At 44.5% G+C, this 25,146-nt stretch overlaps 1 protein-coding gene across 1 annotated transcript in view; it reads right to left on the bottom strand.

Moving 5' to 3' along the window:
* LOC311134708 (membrane-associated guanylate kinase, WW and PDZ domain-containing protein 2-like) overlaps positions 1-25,146 on the bottom strand; it is a gene marked incomplete at its 5' end in the record, with an annotated part of 519,195 nt that overhangs the window by 7,838 nt on the left and 486,211 nt on the right. Inside the window, 6 exons of the mRNA XM_084168477.1 lie at positions 497-767; positions 14,309-14,494; positions 17,049-17,300; positions 17,545-17,737; positions 20,485-20,576; positions 24,476-24,668. Of these exons, the coding sequence (XP_084024603.1) occupies positions 497-767; positions 14,309-14,494; positions 17,049-17,300; positions 17,545-17,737; positions 20,485-20,576; positions 24,476-24,668 (1,187 nt within the window). The remainder of the gene's footprint in view (positions 1-496; positions 768-14,308; positions 14,495-17,048; positions 17,301-17,544; positions 17,738-20,484; positions 20,577-24,475; positions 24,669-25,146) is intronic.

Here is a 25,146-nt window from a genome sequence, read left to right as displayed (position 1 = left end):
TGGGCACCATGTATTATAAAGAGGATTTCTAAAGGTAAATTATTAACTTTGCCATCAGTTAAGTGGTGTGTTATACAACAGAGCAGAGAGAGAGAGAGAGCAAGAAAGAAAGACAGACTGCTTACCTGTCGCCTGCTGAAGTTTATAGCATGCAAGATTATACTGCAGCCTGGTCAAACAACACACACACACGAATGCAGCATGCACACACACACATATAGTTACACACATCAGTAAATGTATACAAACATCCATAATCTTAGCATACGCCCCCCTCCCCCACACACGTACACACACAACCAAAATCCACCCTCTTGCTATTCAGAGACACACACAATCCATCACGCGCACACACAAACACACACACACACACACACACACAAAACGCCATGTCCAAACTGCACAGGAGAAGCATCCTCATAACTGTAGTTGTGACTGGTGACAATAATGACTGTCACTGATAAATAGGGTCAAGCATTCCTCCCTCTCTACATACCTTCCGTCGTGGAGGTAGAGTGGGGGAGGGTGACCGGGCGGCTGGGCGACTGGACTCTGCTGGGCCCGTGGCGGGCTGGGCTGGGCGGCTGATCCTGGGGTAGGCTGGGTGGCTACTGCTGGTACTTGGCCTGGCTGGGCTGGTGGTTGTGCTAGGCCTGCCTGGGAGGCTCCTTGGCTGGGCTCGGTGGCTACGGGGCTGGGCTGTGCCTGGGGGCTGTGTTTCTGGGTCATGGGGCTCTGCTTCTCTGAGCTCGGCCCTGAGTGGGGATCTGAGATGAAGAAATTTAGTTTTCATGGTAACAACAGAGATGCTTCGTAGTAGTAATGGAGAGGTTTCATAGCAACAGTTGACTCGAAACAACACTGTGCCCTGAACAGCGGGAGCAGGAGAAATCTAATTGAAAACTAATTGAAAAATGTACAAGTCGTAATAGAGAAAGGAAATGTCAGAAATGTCACTTTAGTCCCTAAAGATGTAGGCGCTGTTCTCTCTTAGCACAAAACTCAAAACGGATAATCAAAAGGGCACGTTTCAAAACTCTAGGCATTAACAACTCACTTGTAAAGCGAACAACATCACCTGGTATTTACCAGATATTCCCATCTACTATTCCACTCCTTGTGGTTACTGTCCAACCTGTGATTGGATGATAGGGAGTTCGATCCCCGGGTGAGTCATGCCTCAACAACCACGCCCACTCATTGACTTGAAGGAGATCGAGTGCACACATTTTTTTTAGAGTGAATTGTTTGTTGCAGAAAGTTATGTTTAACAGGCTAGAGTGTATTTCGTTGAAGATTTTTTTGTATTGGGTATATTTACCGATGGCCTGTATTCTGTAGGTCCGGAAAAATACATCAGTTATTGTCTCTTTAAAAAAAAATATATATATATATATATATATATATATATATATATATATATATTCTGCCTGAAATCACTATCTCTGCGACACGGATTTAGTTCCTATGTCTCTTCTCATGGAGAATTCCACGTTCAGGGGAAAAAGTGATCGTTTCATGCGCTGCAGGAGCTGTATTTACTATGCTCCCTTTCGGGACAATGTGGACCAACTGGAGTTCCGATGCAACAATTGCTTACTCGCAGAGGACTATCAGGAAGAAGTGGCTACTCTTAGCAAACAGATTAAAAACATACACAATCTACTTCTTCTCTACACCACAGGCTGGACACCGTTCCGATGTGTTGAGAGTATCACCACCATGTCAACACTCCTTGACCGAATGGCAAATGCCTTCCAGGGACCCCTCCCCAAAGAAGTCTCCCACTTCCCTGAGAAATGGAGCAGGATCGTTGCTTCTGGTGGATTTAGCAGATGATACTGTCACCAATCCTGCTGCCCAACCATGGAAGCACGTCACCAGCCGTAGGCCAAATGGAGGAAAGCGGCCTGTGGCGAATGGGGCTTCTTTGGTGTTGGGAAGCCCGACCCAAATCCAGTTGCCTAACAGCTCTACAGAGAGGATGGGGTCCATCCAAATCATCTTGGTGCCTGGTCCCTGTCCTCGCATGTCCTCCTGCCTTCGGAGATTCCCGCGCCATCGTCCCCTATCCGGACTCCTTCCCAGGGGGATTCTGCCTTGGACGCGGATCAGCTGTGCTCCTCCTCTCACTGGACCTTGAGGGTGTTTGAAGCACTGGCTCCTCCATCAGCCATAAAGGGTTTTGTGGCCGGCGGGAGGCACAGAAACTGACGGAGCTCCTCTGCCATTTCACCAGCCGTTATCATCAGCAGCTCTATGGTGAGAAACATCTCAGTTCCCGGGTCAGAAACCTTGTGCCATCCTGGGTCTTGGGTACATCACATTACTAGGCCACGTCCTACTATTTTATGCCAGAACAGGATTTTAAAGAACTGATTGGAACTCTGAAAGCATCAAAATATTTCAGGCCAAGTGCCATCACTGAGTCATGGCAGTGAAAGATTCAGTAGGTTGCTGACGCTACACAACTGGCTACGAGTCTGTAGCTCTGTTGGAGTTACTTTTGTGGATAACTTTGACGCCTTTTGGAAACAGAAGATGCTCTACAGAGAAGATGGAGTCCATCCAAATCATCTTGGTGCCTGGACCCTGTCCTCGCATTTCCCAAGGCTGCGCTGAGACATTTCAACACCCTGTGTTCCGCTCAGGTAATCCCAACAATAAATGAATAGCATTATCATCATACCGCAGGCCCGCAACAGGTAACCCTCATTGACTCTTGTTTTAATCCACGTCCTCGCTCAAAGCATAGGCCCAATTGTACAGTTCTAGACAATCTTGTATCTATACCAATTCAAGCTAGCCCAATGGTATTTTCAAATATGGGTTACCAACTGAGCATATTATGCTTGAATTAGAGACTCAGTCTGAGCTGAAATCCCGCAGCTGTGGCATTGGACTGATTCATGTAAATGCCAGAGGTTTGATCTCGAACATTTATTTTATTATAACTGTGGCCTCTCAAACCAACGTGGACATTCTGGTCATATCTGAAGCAGGCTAAATAAGACTGTGCCGGATACTGATGTGTCTCTGGCTGGTTATAATGTTTTTAGATCTGACAGAGTTGGCAGAGGTGGAGGTGTCGCCATATTTACAAACAACTTCAATGTTTCTGTATATGTCACTACATCTGTCTCTAGGCAATTTGAATGTCTAGACCTAAATGTGGGCCTTGGTAATAATGCCCAAATTATGCTAGTGGGAATTTATCGCCCTCCCTCTGCCTCAACATGTGGTCTTAGCCAATTGTCTAACTTGCTATCTAACTATGCTAAATCTGAATTGTGAATTTTGGGTGATCTTAATCTGGATTGGTTGAGGCCAGTTTCTGATAAACTGAAAAATATCTTAATTGAGCAAAATCTAACTCAGCTGATAAGTAAACTAACCCGCCCCAACTTTAAACACATCTACCCTTTTAGATAATATTTTGACAAATGCCCTTCATAAGTACAGTGGGGAAAAAAAGTATTTAGTCAGCCACCAATTGTGCAAGTTCTCCCACTTAAAAAGATGAGAGAGGCCTGTAATTTTCATCATAGGTACACGTCAACTATGACAGACAAAATTAGAAAAACATTTCCAGAAAATCACATTGTAGGATTTTTAATGAATGTATTTGCAAATTATGGTGGAAAATAAGTATTTGGTCAATAACAAAAGTTTCTCAATACTTTGTTATATACCCTTTGTTGGCAATGACACAGGTCAAACGTTTTCTGTAAGACTTCACAAGGTTTTCACACACTGTTGCTGGTATTTTGGCCCATTCCTCCATGCAGATCTCCTCTAGAGCAGTGATGTTTTGGGGCTGTCGCTGGGCAACACGGACTCCAAAGATTTTCTATGGGGTTGAGATCTGGAGACTGGCTAGGCCACTCCAGGACCTTGAAATGCTTCTTACGAAGCCACTCCTTCGTTGCCCGAGTGGTGTGTTTGGGATCATTGTCATGCTGAAAGACCCAGCCACGTTTCATCTTCAATGCCCTTGCTGATGGAAGGAGGTTTTCACTCAAAATCTCACGATACATGGCCCCATTCATTCTTTCCTTTACACGGATCAGTCGTCCTGGTCCCTTTGCAGAAAAACAGCCCCAAAGCATGATGTTTCCACCCCCATGCTTCACAGTAGGTATGGTGTTCTTTGGATGCAACTCAGCATTCTTTGTCCTCCAAACACGACGAGTTGAGTTTTTACCAAAAAGTTCTATTTTGGTTTAATCTGACCATATGACATTCTCCCAATCCTCTTCTGGATCATCCAAATGCACTCTAGCAAACTTCAGACGGGCCTGGACATGTACTGGCTTAAGCAGGGGGACACTTCTGGCACTGCAGGATTTGAGTCCCTGGCGGCGTAGTGTGTTACTGATGGTAGGCTTTGTTACTTTGGTCCCAGCTCTCTGCAGGTCATTCACTAGGTCCCCCCGTGTGGTTCTGGGATTTTTGCTCACCGTTCTTGTGATCATTTTGACCCCACGGGGTGAGATCTTGCATGGAGCCCCAGATCGAGGGAGATTATCAGTGGTCTTGTATGTCTTCCATTTCCTAATAATTGCTCCCACAGTTGATTTCTTCAAACCAAGCTGCTTACCTATTGCAGATTCAGTCTTCCCAGCCTGGTGCAGGTCTACAATTTTGTTTCTGGTGTCCTTTGACAGCTCTTTGGTCTTGGCCATAGTGGAGTTTGGAGTGTGACTGTTTGAGGTTGTGGACAGGTGTCTTTTATACTGATAACAAGTTCAAACAGGTGCCATTAATACAGGTAACGAGTGGAGGACAGAGGAGCCTCTTAAAGAAGAAGTTACAGGTCTGTAAGAGCCAGAAATCTTGCTTGTTTGTAGGTGACCAAATACTTATTTTCCACCATAATTTGCAAATAAATTCATAAAAAATCCTACAATGTGATGTTCTGGATTTTTTTTTCTTAATTTGTCTGTCAAAGTTGACGTGTACCTATGATGAAAATTACAGGCCTCTCTCATAATTTTAAGTGGGAGAACTTGCACAATTGGTGGCTGACTAAATACTTTTTCCCCCACTGTATACAGCAATGGAATTTTTACTAATGATTTCAGTGACCATTGTCCCGTTGTCTGCATAAGAGAGGCAAAGCTACCTAAATCTAGCCCTTGCCTTATTACAAAGAGAAATTATAGAAATGTCAATTAGCAACAATTCTTGTCTGATCTGGGATTTTGTGAATGGGGGGTTGTATCAGATATCTCTGACTTGGATCAAGCCCTAAATTGTTTTACTTCTTTGCTCAACTCTATTTCAGATAAGCATGCTCCGTTCAAGAAACTAAGGGTAAGGGATTGAGCTAATCCTTGGTTCACACATTAACTATCAGATACACTTCAGGAGAGAAATTTAGCTTGGGGTAAGACTGACTGATTCTACATCTGACTGGCAGTCCTTCAGACAGTTGAGAAATAGATGTATATCACTGGTTAGAAAAGCAATATCAACATACTTTTTGAACTATGTATCTGAGACTGGTGGGAATCCAGCAGCCTTCTGGGAGGTAGTCAAATCTCTGAAACAATACTCCATCCCCTCATTACCCCAGCAGATTATGACAGCCTCTGGTCCCATAACAGACAAGATGGACAATTATGGTGCTTTTAATAACCATTGCCTCAGAGGGCCACCTATTTGATAAAATAACTTTTGAAAACTCTGATTCCAGCAGAGGGAGTCCTTTACTCACCTCGAGCCAGGTTGCAGAGAACAATACATTCCCAGATACACGTTCCTCATTTTCATTTAAACCATTTGATGTCTATGATCTGCTAAGTGCCTTATTGAATATCGATGTTAGAAAATCCACTGGGGCTGACTCACTTGATACCTTTTTTCTGCAGCTTTCTGCCCCACTTATTGCAGAATCATTAACCTAGATTTTTAACTTGACAATTGTTTCTGGGGTTATCCCTCAGATCTGGAAAACGGCACAAGTCCTCCCCCTACACAAAGCGGAGATCCTTCTGACTTGGATAAACACCGTCAAATTTCCAAGCTACTGTATCTTGCCTCGCCAAAGTGTTAGAGTCCCTGACCAACTCTCAACTTAGAACTTTTTAAACTTCTCATTCTATGCTTAATGAGCACCAGTCTGGTTTAGACGTGGACTTAGCACTGTTTACGCGGCTACACTTGTCTTAGATTATGTGCTATATTGCTTAGACCATAAATATCATTGTGCTGCATTATTGATTTTGATACGGTTGACCGTTTGTTACTTCTTCAAAGGTTGTCTGAAATAGGCCTAGATCAGGCATCTTGCAAATGGTTAAATAACTATCTAACGGACAGGACACAATGTGTGCTTACTGACGGTATCAAATCTAGTTCCCTCAATATTACGAAAGTTGTGCCGCAGGGTTCGATTTTGGGCCCTGTTCTCTTCACTATTTTTATAAATATTGGTCTATCTGTTAAAACTTGCAACATTCATCTCTACGCGGATGATACAGTCATTCACTCATGTGCACTCTCAGTACAGCAGGCCATTCATGACCTTCAGCACGGTTTTGACTCTTACTTATCTTAAACTAGTGCTATATGCTAATAAAACCAAGTGGATGTTGTTCTCTAGGTCTCGTAATATTGATCCTGAGGACCTGCATATTTGCACATTGAAGGGAGACCAAATTTACCAAGTTCCCCATTATAAGTACTTGGGTATTTGGATTGACGATAAATTGACAAAAAAATTGAGAATTAAGATTGGTTTCTTTTATAGAAATAAATCCTGCCTCTCTTTGGAAAGTAGAACGAAGATTGTTCAAGCAACGCTTCTCCCAATACTTGATTATGGTGATATAATCTACATGCATGTGGCAGCCTCTGCTTTAAAACCTTTAGATTCAGTCTATCACTCAGCACTGCATTTTATCACTGGGGACAATTTTCGTACACATCACTGCATTTTGTATAGTTCTGTTGGCTGGGAGTCTCTGACTACGAGAAGGGCCCAGCATTGGCTACTTTTTGTAAATAAAGCAGTTCTTCAGAGACTCCCACACTACCTCAGCTAACATATTAACTGGAAATCCAGCAATGTTCAGAGCCGCTCTCTGGACATGCTGGTTCTGGAGGTGCTGCGGGTCTCCACTGACCAGGAGAAAAAATGCTTTTAGTTTTTATGCCCCCAGCTCATGGAATTGCCTTCAGGCCACCTTGAAATTAGACTCGCTGGTCTCCATTGGAAAGTTTAGATGGAGTTTAAGGGAGGTGATGTGAGAGTTGCGTTTGTTTTGATTAATCTTGTTATATTTATTGTATTGATATTATTTACTGTATGTTCATGTTTACAGGGCTCCCTTGCAAATGAAACCCTGGTCTCAATGGTGACCCACTCTTTATAAATAAAATGTAAAAACAAACAAAGACTGTAAAAATGGGACACGATACATCTCTGCTTGGCACTCAGCATTAAGAAGATAGATTGGGAGGAAGGCCCTGTGATAGACTAGCATTCTGTCCAGGGGGTGTACTTTAAGATGCATCACGCTACAGAAACAGGCGATAGGCTCTTGCTCCTATGAGCCGTTCCGGCTAGCACAAGCCAAGGGTTGTGCAAGGCTACTTACTTATTCTGCACAAAAACATTGAGCCTATCATTATATATTTTTTTGCCGATTAAACCAGCTGTTCTCATGAATGACTCAGATGTGAAAGATGAGTTAAAAGACAATGACATAACACAGGGAGCATTACAAGTGTTAACAGTTTTAAAAAATGGACAACTTCTGAAATTTTCTCCAGAGCGACTGGAAAAAAACAGCAACAGTCGATGGAGCATCTAGAGACACTGCAATTTCTGGTCATTCCATGTCAGTATTCAGTATTCTCTCTCTCTCTCTCTCTCTCTCTCTCTCTCTCTCTCTCTCTCTCTCTCTCTCTCTCTCTCTCTCTCTCTCTCTCTCTCTCTCTCTCTCTCTCTCTCTCTCTCTCTCTCTCTCTCTCTCTCTCTCTCTCTCTCTCTCTCTCTCTCTCTCTCTCTCTCTCTCTCTCTCTCTCTCTCTCTCTGCATGCTGGGAGTGTTTGGTGTGTGCTGGGAATTGTTTGAGTGAGTGCTAAGTGCGAGTGTTGTGTAGAGTTAGATATCCTGGGTTTTCCTTTTCTTGGTGATATCCTTTTTTCTTCTAGGCATGATTAAGGTTATTATTTCTATTTTTTTGTTGTGGTAGAATTAAGTATATTGTTTTTCGTGTCGAAATTACCCTGATTTTGGTGGGGATGGCGGCCCGAATCGGGACGCCGTCCCTGTCACTTCGGCACGGCTTTAGGTGTGTTACTGAAGCTACTGTCACGGTGGAAGAGGTTCTGGTCGCCGTAGGAGAGAAGGTAGGGTATGAGAATGTTGCTTATGCGTCACGGATGAATAAAGCGGTGGTGGTATTTCTTAAAGAAGAGCGCCTTGTTGATCGTATGGTTGAGCATGGCATACTTCTTAACCCTCCCGTTGTCCTAGTGTCAAAATGACCCGCCACTGTGTTGAACCAACTTTATTTAATTTTTATATTTTTTGGATCATTTGTGAGAAGGAGGCAGTGATACTTTCTGTAAAGTCTCACTGCCTCCTTCTCACAAATGATCCCCAAAATATAAAAATTTAATAAAGTTGGTTCAACACAGTGGCGGGTCATTTTGACCCTAGGACAACGGGAGGGTTAAAGGAATGTTTATTCAAGTTACGCCGCTTTTTTCTCCGTCAACAAGGGTAACGATTTCAAATGTACCGCCGTTCATTCCAAATGAGCTATTGGAGCGCGAGTTATTGCGCTTTGGGAAGTTTGCAAGTTCAATTAAGGTTGTCCCATTGGGTTGCAAACACCCGGCGTTGAAACAGGTAATGTCGTTTCGGCGACAGGTGTTTATGTTTTTGGACTCACCAGAGCAGACTTTGGAGTTATCGTTTAAAGTCAAGTACGACAATAGACTGTATATGGCTTATGCTAGTACGGGTAGTCAACGGTGTTTTGAGTGTGGGGATGTTGGTCATAAGCGAAATGCTTGCCCGAAAAGGGAGAAGGCAGAGGGAGGGGCGCAGGTGGTCCTCGTAACGCCTGGGCCCACTGATGTAGGAAGAGGTGGGCTGACAGTGGTAGAGCAGCCACACGCATCTGTTGCTGAGGAACAAGTTGTCCGTGTTGAGGGCACAGAGGTGCAACTTGTACCAGAGGGAAATGATATGCAGCAGAAAAAAATTGTTGTAGAAGGTAAGGATGGATCTGAAGGGCCATTTCCTCAGACTGGTGAGGAGGTGCCCAGTACGAGTGCTGTGGTACAGGAGGGGGTACATGTGGAGCTAATCTCCCAGGTAGTGGAGGAGATGCCCACTACAAGTAATGGGTTACAGGAGAGGGTTCATGTGGAGCTCATCTCCCAGGTAGTGGAGGAGATGCCCACTATGAGTGCTGGGGTACAGGGGGGGGCTAGTCTCCCAGGTAGTGGAGGAGATGCCCACTATGAGTGCTGGGGTACAGGGGGGGCTAGTCTCCCAGGTAGTGGAGGAGATGCCCACTACGAGTAATGGGGTTCAGGTGGGGCTAGTCTCCCAGGTAGTGGAGGAGATGCCCACTACGAGTAATGGGGTTCAGGTGGGGCTAGTCTCCCAGGTAGTGGAGGAGATGCCCACTATGAGTAATGGGGTTCAGGTGGGGCTAGTCTCCCAGGTAGTGGAGGAGATGCCTGGTACGAGTGATGGGGTGCAAGTGGGGAGTGTTGAAAGGGATGTGGTAGAGGGAAGTCAGTGGTCTGTGGCCTCAGTTGAGGAGGATCAGGAGAAGGATATGGATATCTCTCTTGATACGATATCAGCTGGTGAGGACTCAATTTACGATCTAGAGGAGGTAAATGGGTTTCTGGATCAGACTTTTGGGAAATCCGTCAAATTGGCAGATTATTTTGATGTTGATAAGTTTGTGATGTCAGCTGTGATATTACAGAAGACGGTGGGGTTAGACCAGTTGAGTGAGAAGAAGCGGTTTCGCTTGAGGAAATGTGTTACTGCTGTTGCAGCAGCAAAAGGTGGTGGGAAACGTGGTCAGGTTAAGAGAACATTTAAATAATGATGATGATTATGCCTCATAGGGTGTTCTATTCTCTTTGTCTGGTTTCTCTGTGGTATCTTCTGCTTTTCCTTTTTCTTTTCTATATGGAGGTACTAAGGGTAGGTTCTCTCAATATTAATGGAGGAAGGGACAGGAATAAGAGGGCTTGGGTATTAGAAGTAATAAAACAGAAAAGGCTTAATGTAGTTTTCCTACAGGAGACACATAGTGATGAGGAAAATGAGGCTGACTGGGGTATGTGGTGGGAGGGGCAGCATATACTCAGTCATGGTACTAATTTCAGTGCTGGGGTTGCAATCTTGTTTTCTTCAGGCTTAGGGGTGACTGTGGTATCTACAACAGAGATTGTCAAGGGTCGGGTTTTATTGGTCAAGGTGGATGTTATGGGGTTTCTTTTTTTTTTTTTGAATGTTTATGCTCCTAATGAGGGTACAGAGCGTATTGTTGGTTTTGATAAAATAAAGGAAACCTTAACACAGTGTGACCAAGAGGGGTGTATGGTTTTACGGGGGGACTGGAACTGTACAGTGGATTTTACTGTTGATCGCACCGCTGAAGAACCTCACCTGCGGTCAGCAATTTGTCTGTCTGGTCTATTAACTGAGTTTGAGCTTTCTGATGTGTGGAGAGTAAGGAATGCAAAAGTTAGGCAGTACACATGGCTAAAAGGTAATGAAGGTCATGTCAGTGCAGCAAGGTTAGACAGGTTGTATGTATCTGAGCAATACTGTAGTAGGGTTGGAAGGTGTGACATTACTCCTGTGGGTTTCTCTGATCACCATATTGTCACTGTTGATATTCACTTGTCCTGTCCATGAAGGTCATCATCTTATTGGTATTTTAATGTTAAATTGTTACATGATGTCATGTTTTGTGAAAGGTTTTTGTTGTTTTGGGAAAAATGGAGGGTTACAAAAGGGAATTTTGAGTCCTTGAGACAATGGTGGGAGGTTGGGAAGGCCCAAATACGATTATTTTGTCAACAGTATACTGCTCTGTCTCGAATTGAAGTTAAAGAGACTATCAGGGCCCTTGAACAGAACATTAAATCTATTGAATTGAAGTTGCTCACTCAGAATGACCCCGGACTAGTCATGAACTTACAGGACAAGAAACATGAATTGAGGTCGTTTCTGCATGAAAGAGTGAAGGGTGCCTTGATTAGGTCTCGTTTCGCTTCCCTCAAGGATATGGATGCTCCTAGTGCTTTTTTTAAAAACCTAGGACAGTCGACATTGCAACGTAAACAGATGGTCTGCCTTCGTCTCCCTGATGGGAAGGTGACCACGGATGACAGTGAAATGCGTCAACATGCCGTGGATTTCTATTCTGCCCTCTATAAGGCGGAGGATTGTGACTCTCTGTGTACTGAACAGTTGTTACACGGTCTTCCTCAATTGGGACCTGAGCAAAGAGTCGCATTGGACTCTGACATTACACTGCAAGAGCTGTCCACAGCAGTTATGCAGCTCTCAACAGGCCGAGCCCCTGGCATTGATGGTTTACCATCTGAGTTTTATAAGCACTTTTGGGGGTCTATTGGGGAGGATTTTTATGAAGTGGTGTGTGAATCTTTTCATGAGGGCTCTCTTCCTGTATCTTGTCAACGTGCGGTACTTTCACTGTTGCCAAAAAAGGGGGATTTGGCTCTCGTAAAAAATTGGAGACCTGTTGCTTTGCTGTGTGCAGAATATAAAATTGTTTCTCAAACAGGTTGAAAGAGTATCTGGGATTGTTGGTCCACAAGGACCAGTGCTACTGTGTACCTGATCGCTCTATTGTTGACAACTTGTTTCTAATAAGAGATGTTTTGGACATTTGTAAACCGTCTGATGTAAATGTGGGTTTACTTTCTTTGGATCAGGAGAAGGCTTTTGATCGTGTGGACCACCAGTACTTGTTTAAAACAATGAAAGCCTTTGGGTTTGGGGATGTTTTTTTGTCTTGGATGAATTTACTGTATACTGGGGCCTCGTGTATGATGAAGGTGGGGGGTGGTTTGAGTTGTCCCATACCTGTCCAAAGGGGCATCAGGCAGGGATGCCCAATTTCAGGGCAGTTATATAGTCTGGCGATTGAACCAATGCTTTGTTTTTTAAGAGCGAAGCTTACTGGTTTCTCTGTGCCAGGTGTAATGAAGGGTCCCACGATAGCACTGTCTGCGTATGCAGATGATGTGACAGTTTTTATTACAGGGGGTGAGGATGTTAAGGTTCTCTCAGACGCTTTAAAGGTGTATGAGGGGGCCTCCTCAGCTAGAGTCAATTGGGGAAAGAGTGAAGCGCTGTGGGCAGGCCAGCTTCAGATGGGGTCCGCTCCACGGTTACCAGGGGGGCTTCAGTGGGGCAGAGATGGGATGAAGACTTTGGGGGGTTTTCTAGGCTCCGATGTCTTTCAGAAAAAGAACTGGGAGGGTGTAGTGGAGAAAGTGTGTGCCAGACTGTCAAGATGGAAATGGGTGCTGCCCCAGCTGTCTTATAGGGGAAGGGTACTGGTAGCTAATAACCTAGCTGCCTCTACCCTGTGGCACAGACTAATGATTTTACAGCCACCAAAGGGTCTGATACAAGAGCTTCAGAGGACCCTTGTCAACTTCTTCTGGTCTGGACAACATTGGATTAAAGCTTCAGCCCTGTACCTGCCAATACACGAGGGTGGGCAAGGCCTGGTGGACATTTCTTCCAGGATCATGGCTTTCCGGCTTCAAGCAGCCCAGAGACTGTTGTACAGTGACGGTTCTAGCTGGGTTGACACAGCCTACGTATTGATGAGGAGAGCGGGCTGTTTGGGCTTAGACAAGCACCTTTTCCTCTTAAAGCTGGAGGGGGGTGAGTTGCCTGGCCTGACTCCATTTTATGAGTCTGTTATGCAGGCTTGGAGAGTTCTGGTCAAGTCCCGTAAGGCCTGCACGCCACCAGGGATGTGGCTTTTTGAAGAGCCTCTTTTTCACAACACTGCCATCCAGTCCCGTGTTCTGGGTTCAGCTAGCCTACGTTCATGCCTGTTAGGCGTGGGGTGTACTAAGCTGGGTCATCTGATGTGGAACAGGAATAGGTCATTGGAGGAGCTGGGAGAAAGAGCGGGGATCCGATCGTCTCGCCTACTGAGGAAGGTCGTCGCTGAGGTCTGTGATTCCTTGCCAGTACTTCATCTGCAGTATGTGACTGACACTTCCAATTCTGATCGGTGGAAGGAGGGTCTGGATTATGTGTTCCCTGCACTGATTGTTAGTGCTGCGGCGGGGGCATTCGAGGAGGACGTGGGGATGCTGCTTTCCTTCGATACCCCGGAGCTGGGGGAGTTCAAGGAGTTGGGAAAGAAGGCCATGTACAGAATATGTGTAAAGGTGTCCCATGCCTCTTCCCTGGAAGGGGTAAAATCGACGAGGTGGGTGGGTGTGCTTGGTCCAGGTGCCTCCCCAAAAGGCTGTTGGCGATCATTATACAAACTGCCTATTGATAAGAGGACAGCTGACCTCCAATGGAGGATAATACATTGAGCCATAGCCACCAACATGTATCTGGTACACCTGGATCCTACTGTTGGGGAGGGGTGTCCATTCTGTGCTCAGTCTGAAACTCTGGCACATCTGTTTTTACAGTGTCCCAGGTTGGTCGGGATGATTGACCTGATCACTAATTGGTTCTCAGCTCTGGGAGAGGTTTTCTCTTCCCAACTGTATATATTTGGGCCAAAGTACAGGTTTAGTCAGAAAGGTGTAGTTGTGTTGCTTAATTTTGTGTTAGGGGCAGCAAAATTAGCCATATGGAAGACCCGAAAGAACAGTATTCGGGGACAGGGGTCTGTGGATGTGGTGGGAATGCTGGAGGGAATGTTGGCAGCAAGACTAAGGGTTGAGTTTGCCTATTATAAACTTGTCAACAATATTGATCTGTTTATGAGTATATGGGGTATTCAGAGGCTGTTGTGTTCAGTTACTGTGGAGGAGGAATTGGAGTTGTGTTTTTAATTGATGTGTAAATACGGTTTTGTATGAGTATTTGTGTGGTGGGCTCCCAGACCCAATAAAGATTATTTCAAACTCAAACTCAAACTCAAACTCTCTCTCTCTCTCTCTCTCTCTCTCTCTCTCTCTCTCTCTCTCTCTCTCTCTCTCTCTCTTACTCTCACTCTCACTCTCACTCTCACTCTCACTCTCACTCTCACTCTCACTCTCACTCTCACTCTCACTCTCTCTCTCTCTCACTCTGACTCACTTTCCTCCGGTATGATGTGCAGGGTGACGGTGAGACCGGCGTCTTTGATGAGCTTGACGATGTCAGCGTGGGGCATGCTGATGATGGACTGCCCATTGACAGCCAGGATCCGGTCGCCCACCTTCAGGCGGCCGCAGCGGTCTGCCGGGCTGCTCTCGATGATACGCCCAATCTTATGGGGCACAGCTAGAAGGGTGGTAAGAAGGGTGGTAGAAGCAATGGTTGAAATGTTAGAAAAAGGAAGAATGTGGTGGCTGTCAAGTGCTGGACAGAATAAGAAAAATATTAGTTTTGTTCTCAACTTTGTGGTTTATTGAGAAGCACACACAAGACAATGTTTGATCCCACTGGGAAACTGACGAAGATCCCACTGGGATCTAAACGTTGTCTTGTGTGTGACTCAACAAACCATATTACAGAAGAAACCTTTGAATGTCTGTTGGTACAAAATCTCTCCCTATCCCTCCCCCTCAATGTTAGTATATCTGAAGGGCCTGGATAGGTATATACACTGAGTATACAAAACATTAAGAACACCTGCTCTTTACATGACATAGACTGACCAGGTGAAAGCTATTATCCCTTATTTATGTCACTTGCTAAATTCACTTCAATCAGTGTAGATGAAAGGGAGGAGACAGGAGAAAGATGGATTTTAAAGCCTTGAGACTATTGAGACATGGATTGTGTATGTGTGCCACTCAGAGGGTGAATGGGCAAGACAAAAGATTGAAGTGCCTGTGAACGGGGTATGGTAGCAGGTGCCAGGCGCACCGGTTTGTGTCAAGAACTGCAACGCTTCTGGGTTTTTCATACTCAACATTTTCCTGTGTGTATCAAGAATGGTCCTAAGAGTGTTCCTAATGTTTGGTATACTCAGTGTATTTACCACGGTGTACAGTCGTGGTCAAAAGTTTTGAGAATGACACAAAAACTAATTTTCACAAAGTCTGCTGCCTCAGTTTTGATGATGCAATTTGCATATACTCCAGAATGTCATGAAGAGTGATCAGCTGAATTGCAATTAATTGCAAAGTCCCTCTTTGCCATGAAAATGAACTTAATCCCCCAAAAACATTTCCACTGCATTCCAGCCCTGCCACAAAAGGACCAGCTGCCATCATGTCAGTGATAATCTCGTTAACACGGGTGAGAGTGTTGACGAGGACAAGGCTGGTGATCACTCTGTCATGCTGATTGAGTTAGAATAACAGACTGGAAGCTTTAAAAGGTTAACCATGGTTACCTGCAAGGAAACACGTGCCGTAGTAATTGCTTTGCACAAAAAGGGCTTCACAGGCAAGGATATTGCTGCTAGTAAGAACATCAAGAACTTCAAGGAGAGAGGTTCAATTGTTGTGAAGAAGGCGTCAGGGCGCCCAAGAAATCCAGCAAGCGCCAGGACCGTCTCCTAAAGTTGATTCAGCTGTGGGATCGGGGCACCACCAGTGCAGAGCTTGCTCAGGAATGGCAGCAGGCAGGTGTGAGTGCATCTGCACGCACAGTGAGGCGAAGACTTTGGGAGGATGGCCTGGTGTCAAGAAGGGCAGCAAAGAAGCCACTTCACTCCAGGAAAAACATCAGGGACAGACTGATATTCTACAAAAGGTACAGGGATTGGACTGCTGAGGACTGGGGTAAAGTCATTTTCTCTGATGAATCCCCTTTCCGATTGTTTGGGGCATCCGGAAAACACCATGTCCGGAGAAGACAAGGTGAGCGCTACCATCAGTCCTGTGTCATGCCAACAGTAAAGCATCCTGAGACCATTCATGTGTGGGGTTGCTTCTCAGCCAAGGGAGTGGGCTCACTCACAATTTTGCCTAAGAACACAGCCATGAATAAAGAATGATACCAACACATTCTCCAAGAGCAACTTCTCCCAACCATCCAAGATCAGTTTGGTGACGACCAATGCCTTTTCCAGCATGATGGAGCACCTTGCCATAAGGCAATAGTGATAACTAAGTGGCTCGGGGAACAAAACATCGACATTTTGGGTCCATGGCCAGGAAACGCCCCAGACCTTAATCACATTGAGAACTTGTGGTCAATCCTCAAGAGGCGGGTGGACAAACAAAAACCCACAAATTCGGACAAACTCCAAGCATTGACTATGCAAGAATGGGCTGCCATCAGTCAGGATGTGGCCCAGAAGTTAATTGACAGCATGCCAGGGCGGATTGCAGAGGTCTTGAAAAAGAAGGGTCAACACTGCAAATATTGACTCTTTGCATAAACTTAATGTAATTGTCAATAAAAGCCTTTCACACTTATGGAATGCTTGTAATTATACTTCAGTATACCATAGTAACATCTGACAAAAATATCTCATAACACTGAAGCAGCGAACTTTGTGAAGACCAATACTTGTGTCATCTCAAAACTTTTGACCACGACTGTACTGCTAAATCTTCCAACTCACAGATCTGCACACATTGAAGGTTTAGGACCGGCCAAGGGGAGGGGTAGCTGTATTTATTGTAATATTTTCTGAGATACTGCAAGTGTTCTAACATCATGGTGAAGGGTTTATATACCCTCTTGGAGAGGTGTTGTCTAAGTATCAATTAACAGAAATTTCAAAATGGTCTCCTACATTATGGACTATTACTTGGAATTGGAGCATCCGCCTTGTTCTATTCTAGAACAACCCTCAGCGTGAGACATATAATCACTTTAGTAGTTTTACTCAAGTAATTATATTTCTATGGTGCGTGAGAGAGAATGTATGACTCACTGATGACGGCGGCATTCTCCGGTCGGTTCAGCGAGCTGATGATGACGAAGCCGAAGCCTTCGTTCTCCTTGCGGTGGATGACGACATCACTGGTCTGCAGGGGGATGGCGCCCTCCATGGGGGAGGTGGCGGATGGCGGCGGGACGTTGTCGGGGGTGACAGGACAGGAAGCTGAGGCGGCGTCGCTGTGTGGGGAGCTGTGCTGCGTGGACACGGAGCCAGGGCTACGGCCGTTCATCCCTAACACCTCACCTACATAAGGCAGCATAGGGGGAGAAAAAGAGAGAGAGAGTGTGTGGTTTTTAAATGTGATATTTTTTGCCCCTCCCTCTGTAGTGTACACTACTCACCAGGGAAATAGATTATCTTTCGGACCATCAGGCTGACCTGGCCGTTGTATACTGTTTAAGGTGTGTAAGGTGTGTATAGTATATATAGTAGTGTTCAAAACAGTATAGCAGTGATCCGTGTCTACTCTGTAGCGTACATTACTCACGGGGGAAGTGGACTCTCCTCCGGACCGTCAGGCTGACCTGGCCATTACGAGCGGCAGCATGCATCAGGTCGATCACGTATCTGTGTGGTTTCCCAGCAACCACCATCTTATCCACGGACATGAGCTCGTCCCCGGGTCGAAGTCTTCCGTCGCGTTCTGCAGGAGTGTTCTCTATGATCGCCCCGATCACAATCTGTTCAACGACAATCTATATTAGCAGCATATATATATACACTGAGTATACAATACATTAAGAACACCTGCTCTTTCCATGACATAAACTGAGCAGGTGAATCCAGGTGAAAGCTATGATCTCTTACTTATGTCACTTGTAAAATCCACTTCAATCAGTGTAGATGAAGGGGACAGGACAGGTTAAAGATGGATGTTAAAGCCTTGAGACAATTGAGACATGGATTGTGTATGTGTGCCACTCAGCGGGTGAATGGGCAAGACAAAATATTTAAGTGCCCGTGAACGGGGTATGGTAGTAGGTGCCAGGCGCACCGGTTTGTGTCAAGAACTGCAACGCTGCTGGGTTTTTCACGCTCAACAGTTTCCTGTGTGAATCAAGAATGGTCCACCACCCAAAGGACATCCAGCCAACTGGACACAACCGTGGGAACCATTGGAGTCAACATGGGCCAGCATCCCTGTGGAACGATTTCGACACCTTGTAGACTCAATATTAGGAAGGTGTTCCTAATTTTTTGTATAATCAGTGTAGGTGTCCTGGGTGGGAAGAAATAAACATAGTTGGTTTCTATGGGTCATATTCAGTGGGCCACATTGTAGCAAAAGGGTTAGGGTTAGGGATAGGTTTTCATAGCAAAAAAAACATACAAATATCGCACATAGAACGGATCTACCGCTTGTCAGAGTTGCTTTCAATGAGAATGAAAGATCTATAACTCGCATTTCTATCGGAAATATGTTGGGTTGTACAAAAAATGACATAATGGACCTTTAAATCGAATCAAATTGTAATTGTCACATGCTTCATAAACAACAGGTCTAGACTAACAGTAAAACGCTTACTTACGGGCCCTTCCCTACAATGCAGACAGAAATAAAATAGAGAAATGAAAGGAAAGTAAAACATCTAATAATAAATACACAATGAGTATAACTTGGCTGTATACACGGTGTACCAGTATCGAGTCGATGTGCAGGGGTATGAGGTAATTGAGGTAGATATGTACATATAACTAGGAATAAAGTTACTGATAATAAATAGCAGCAGCGTATGTGATGAGTCAAAAAAGTTAGTGCAAAAAGGGTAAATTCAGATAGTCCAGGTAGCTATTTGGTTATAGTCCAGGTAGCTATTTAACTAACTATTTAGCAGTCTTATGGCTTGGGGGTAGAAGCTGTTCAGAGTTATTTTGGTTACAGACTTCGTGCATCGGTACAGCTTGCTTTGTGGTAGCAGAGAGAACAGTCTATAACTTAGGTGGCTGGAGTCTTTGACAATTTTTAAGGCCTTCCTCTAACAACGCCTTATACAGAGGTCCTGGATGGCAGGGAACTCGGACCCAGTGATGTACATGGCTGTACGCACTACCCTCTGCAGCGCCTTGCGGTCAGATGCCAAGCAGCTGCCATGCCAAGCAGTGATGCAGCCAGTCAAGATGATCTCAATGGTGTAGCTGTAGAACTTTTTGAGGATCTGAGGGCCCATGCCAAATCTTTTCAGCCTCCTGAGGGGGAAGAGGCGTTGTCGTGCCCGCTTCATGACTGTGCTGGTGTGTGTGGATCATGATAGATCGTAAGTGATGTCGACACCGAGGAACTTGAAGCTCTCGACCCACTCCACTACAGCCCCATCGATGTGAATGGTCCTCCGTTTCATGTAGTCCACGATCAGCTCCTTTGTCTTGCTTCTCCCTATAGACTGTCTCATTGTCGGTGATCAGGCCTACCACCGTCATTTCATCGGCAAACGTAATAATGGTATTGGGGTCGTGTGCGGCCACGCAGTCGTGGGTGACCAGGGAGTACAGGAGGGGACTAAGCACGCACCCCTTAGGGGCTCCCGTGTTGAGGGTCAGCGTGGCGAATGTGTTGTTGCCAACCCTCACCACCTGGGGGTGGCCCGTCAGGAAATCCACCAGAATCCAGTTGCAGAGGCCAAGGGTCAGTAGCTTAGGGATGAGCTTGGAGGGCACTATGGTGTTGAACGCTGAGTTGTAGTCAATAAACAGCATTCTCACATATGTGTTCCTCTTGTCTAGGTGGGAAAGGGCAGTGTGGAATGCACTAGAGATTGCATCATCTGGGGATCTGTTGGGGCAGTATGCGAAATGGAGTGGGTCCAGGGTGTCGATGTGAGCCATGGCCAGCCCTTCAAAGCATTTAATTCCTACAGATGTGAGTGCTACGAGGCGATAGTCATTTAGAAAGGTTACCTTGGAATTATTGGGCACAGGGACTATGGTGGTCTGCTTGAAACATGTAGGTATTACAGACTGGGTCAGGGAGAGGTTGAAAATATCAGTGAAGACACTTGCCAGCGTATGCTCTGAGTTCGCGTCCTGGTAATACGTCTGGCCCTGCGGCCTTGTGAATTAACATTAAAAGATGATCACCTGTTTAAAGGTCTTACTCACGTCCGCTACAGAGAGCGTGATTAAAGTCGTCCGGTTTAATTTGATTAGATGAGTGTAAAATGACGTTAAGTGTGTATTATAGTGTAGGTGGGTATTATGGAGATTGGTGTGTATTTTATGATTTTAGGTGGGCATTATATGTGTAGGCAGCGGCAGGCAGCAGGTGTGTTAAATGAAGATAGACGTGCTTGTGTGAGGTGTTTATTACATGTCGTTAGGTTCGTTTGTATTATGGTGTTAGGCATATTTTGGTGTGTTAGGTATGCATGATATGGTGTGTGTGTTGTCCAGCCCATCCCATACGAGCCTTGTCACGTGCGTCCGGACTCACAGCCTGCACGGCATCGTCTCCCCCCAGGATGCGGAAGCCAAACCCAGTCTTCTCCCTCAACAGGTGCACCTCCACCTCCTGGTACTCTGGACCTGACGAGGGGACAGAAAGAGAGAGGGGAGAGAGGAGGAGAGAGAGACAGAGTGAGGAGCAGGGAGAGAGGGGGAGAGGGAGAGAGGGGGAAAGGAATGGAGAGAGAGAGAGAGAGAGAGAGAGAGAGAGAGAGAGAGAGAGAGAGAGAGAGAGAGAGAGAGAGAGAGAGAGAGAGAGAGAGAGAGAGAGAGAGAGAGAGAGGCGGAGGAAGGAGAGTGAGACAGTGGGAAAGACAGAGGGGGGGGAGAAGAGGGAGGGGGGAGGGGCAGAAAGAGAGGGAGCGGACAGGGATGGAGAGGGAGAAAGATATATGGAGGGAAAAAGGGGGTGGAGACAGACAGAGAGACAGGTGAGAGATGAGGCAGAAATAGACCAAAAAATAATTTTAATACAGAGATAGATTGCACGAACGCAGACTACCGTGGCCAAGAGAGGACAGAATGCAGCACTGATTTGTAATGTATCAGGATTAAGAGTCAATATCCTTAATCTTGGCTGAATAACAAAAAAAGAATAATCTGTACAAATTATACTGATTGCATATTCAGAATTCGCAGTGTTGTTAATATAATCGATTGACTCGCCCACACATCAATCTAATTAGCATAATACAAATATCCCCATCAAAATCCATCTGTTTAAATATCTGTTTGTTTTTCATGGGCTGCGTCTCAATCCACCACATCCACCGATGTCGGCCTTCTGCATCTACAGCGGTGTTTGTCAGATCAGGGGACACCCCGATAATGTGTATTTTCACGAAAACGTCTGTAGCATCCAAAAGGTTTGGGTGAGATGGGATGAGATGAGACTCAATGTTGTTCTCGTTTTGTTCTACAACCCTCACAAGCATCACTGGATTTTTCTGAAGGTAACCCGATATCGGGCCGAAAAATGAATGGGAAGTGAATAGTGCATTTCCATGTCAAAGGTATGCAGGTAATATTTTCTTCTTCTGAGCTTTCTTATAGTTGTCAAAAATATGATTATCTGTTTTAAATGTATGAACATGTATCTGTTATTCAATCCTGTTATTATGGGCTAATAGCATTAAGGCCAAATTCAAAGTTTCATCAAAAAATAAATTATATATATATATATATTTTTTAAATCTTTATTTTAACATGGAAAAACAGACTGAGACCTGGATCTCTTCTACGGCTGTGCCCTGTGTAAACATGTTGACATGTACAGTTTTAGACATACAGACAAGAACATTTCAAACATACAAAACAAAAACACAATTCAACAGAAACAATCACAGACAACATCATATTGATCCTCCATAAAACATTTTAAAATGGGCAAGGGACACCAGAGTGTCTAACTTAAGTTGGATCTGCAGTTTGTTCCATAAATAAGGTGCAAAGGAACTGAACGCAGTCCTACCTAACTCTGTGGAGACCACAGAAGTCTCTAATGTAATCCACATCTGTGATCTGGTTTTAAAATTAGTATATCTACTGGAAATTAATGATGATATATATGGAGGTAGTTTTAAAAGAAGTGCTTTATAAATAAACAAGAGAGCATGTTGCTCTCGCCTCACAGATAGAGAGGCCCAACCCACATGTTGATATAGGAAACAGTGATGAGTTTTGTAACTATCACCCGTGATGAACCTGAGTGCACAATGGTAAATAGCATCCAGTGGTTTTAATGTGTTTGCCGATGCATGCATATACAGTGGGGGAAAAAAGTATTTAGTCAGCCACCAATTGTGCAAGTTCTCCCACTTAAAAAGATGAGAGAGGCCTGTAATTGTCATCATAGGTACACGTCAACTATGACAGACAAATTGAGATTTTTTTTCTCCAGAAAATCACATTGTAGGATTTTTTATGAATTTATTTGCAAATTATGGTGGAAAATAAGTATTTGGTCACCTACAAACAAGCAAGATTTCTGTCTCTCAAAGACCTGTAACTTTTTCTTTAAGAGGCTCCTCTGTCCTCCACTCGTTACCTGTATTAACGGCACCTGTTTGAACTTGTTATCAGTATAAAAGACACCTGTCCACAACCTCAAACAGTCACACTCCAAACTCCACTATGGCCAAGACCAAAGAGCTGTCAAAGGACACCAGAAACAAAATTGTAGACCTGCACCAGGCTGGGAAGACTGAATCTGCAATAGGTAAGCAGCTTGGTTTGAAGAAATCAACTGTGGGAGCAATTATTAGGAAATGGAAGACATACAAGACCACTGATAATCTCCCTCGATCTGGGGCTCCACGCAAGATCTCACCCCGTGGGGTCAAAATGATCACAAGAACGGTGAGCAAAAATCCCAGAACCACACGGGGGGACCTAGTGAATGACCTGCAGAGAGCTGGGACCAAAGTAACAAAGCCTACCATCAGTAACAAACTACACCGCCAGGGACTCAAATCCTGCAGTGCCAGACGTGTCCCCCTGCTTAAGCCAGTACATGTCCAGGCCCGTCTGAAGTTTGCTAGAGTGCATTTGGATGATCCAGAAGAGGATTGGGAGAATGTCATATGGTCAGATTAAACCAAAATAGAACTTTTTGGTAAAAACTCAACTCGTCGTGTTTGGAGGACAAATAATGCTGAGTTGCATCCAAAGAACACCATACCTACTGTGAAGCATGGGGGTGGAAACATCATGCTTTGGGGCTGTTTTTCTGAAAAGGGACCAGGACGACTGATCCGTGTAAAGGAAAGAATCAATGGGGCCATGTATCGTGAGATTGAGTGAAAACCTCCTTCCATCAGCAAGGGCATTGAAGATGAAACGTGGCTGGGTCTTTCAGCATGACAATGTTCCCAAACACACCGCCCGGGCAACGAAGGAGTGGCTTCGTAAGAAGCATTTCAAGGTCCTGGAGTGGCCTAGCCAGTCTCCAGATCTCAACCCCATAGAAAATCTTTGGAGGGAGTTGAAAGTCCGTGTTGCCTAGCGACAGCCCCAAAACATCACTGCTCTAGAGGAGATCTGCATGGAGGAATGGGCCAAAATACCAGCAACAGTGTGTGAAAACCTTGTGAAGACTTACAGAAAACGTTTGACCTGTGTCATTGCCAACAAAGGGTATATAACAAAGTATTGAGAAACTTTTGTTATTGACCAAATACTTATTTTCCACCATAATTTGCAAATAAATTCATTAGAAATCCTACAATGTGATTTTCTGGATTTTTTTTCTAATTTTGTCTGTCATAGTTGACGTGTACCTATGATGAAAATTACAGGCCTCTCTCAACTTTTTAAGTGGGAGAACTTGCACAATTGGTGGCTGACTTAATACTTTTTTCCCCACTGTAGATAATATCACCATAATCTAAAACGGACATAAAAGTAGCCTGCACAATTTGTTTTCTATTTACGGAGGACAGACAAGCCCTGTTTCTGTAAAGGAACCCTATGTTGAATTTGAGCTTTTTTCCCAATTCAGTAACATGTTTTTTTAAAGAAAGCCTATCATCTAACCATACCCCTAAGTATGTATATACAGAGACCTGTTTGATTTGAGTACCATCCAAGCTAGTGATTACAAAAGTGTTATCTTTTTTTATACCTACAGGGGTCCAATATTCAAAATCCAATTGCTAAATGATCCTTGGTATGACCATATTAAAACAATTCCATATGTTAGCTTAGTAGAAACCCAGCCCGGGTCCTTAGACTATAACTAAATAATACTCCATAATGTTATGAAGCTTGTTGGTTTTTGGTTGTTGTAGAGCTAATTTCTGCCACTACTGGACGAAACTGATATTATTTTGTCATATGTTCTCAGTCAAGGAAAATACTACATTGCAGAACCAGGAAGAGTGGCTTTGCTGGCATGCATCTAGAAAAATAAATGTGAGTTTGCCCCACCAAGATTTACATGCTAAAATCGCCACTGTCTTACACCATGAAACAATACTCACGCCTACTCTCGTAGATGGCCCTGGACTTCTCATAGAGGTCGTATGGGTCGGGCTTGTTGAGGTCGAAGCCCTCTGTAGCGTCAAGGACCGAGGGGCTGTGCTGTGGCTGGGTAGGGAAGGGTGTGCCTGGGGGAAGCACTGGGGCTGACAGGCTGGTCTGGGGACTACCGTGGGGGTCCCACTGCTCTGGTAGCTGAAGGCACAGCAGCAGAGAGAGAGAGAGGGATGGGAAGGAAGAGCGGAGAGAATTAAGAGAGAAATGTATGATTTCGGTTCTACGTCAATTACATGAATTTAATACAGTCAGGTTTTCTTAATTGTCTACATATTTGCATCTTTAAGCTGAAATGCAGTATACAGACTACTTAAATCAATAGGGGATTCAATTCATGGGTGTTTTTCATTCATAGGTTTCAAGTCCTACCAATCAAGTTTAATTGCAGTAAATTAACCAAATGTGAACAAGGTAAAACCAAATGATAAACAACACTGACTAAATTTCCATGAGGGTTGTAGCATTATTAAAACTGAACCAAAATAGAACAAGAGCCCATCCTCCAAAAATGTAAACAAAATATTGCTTAATATGACTATTATCCATTACATCATTCTTACAATGCCAGAGCCACCACTGTAAAGATGTGTAATTGTAAGGTGCGTAATTGAACCAA

This window comes from Coregonus lavaretus (genome assembly GCF_964263955.1).
Source record: "Coregonus lavaretus genome assembly, chromosome: 9".
Classification (NCBI taxonomy): domain Eukaryota; kingdom Metazoa; phylum Chordata; class Actinopteri; order Salmoniformes; family Salmonidae; genus Coregonus; species Coregonus lavaretus.
This window is presented reverse-complemented; position numbering and strand designations above follow the sequence as displayed.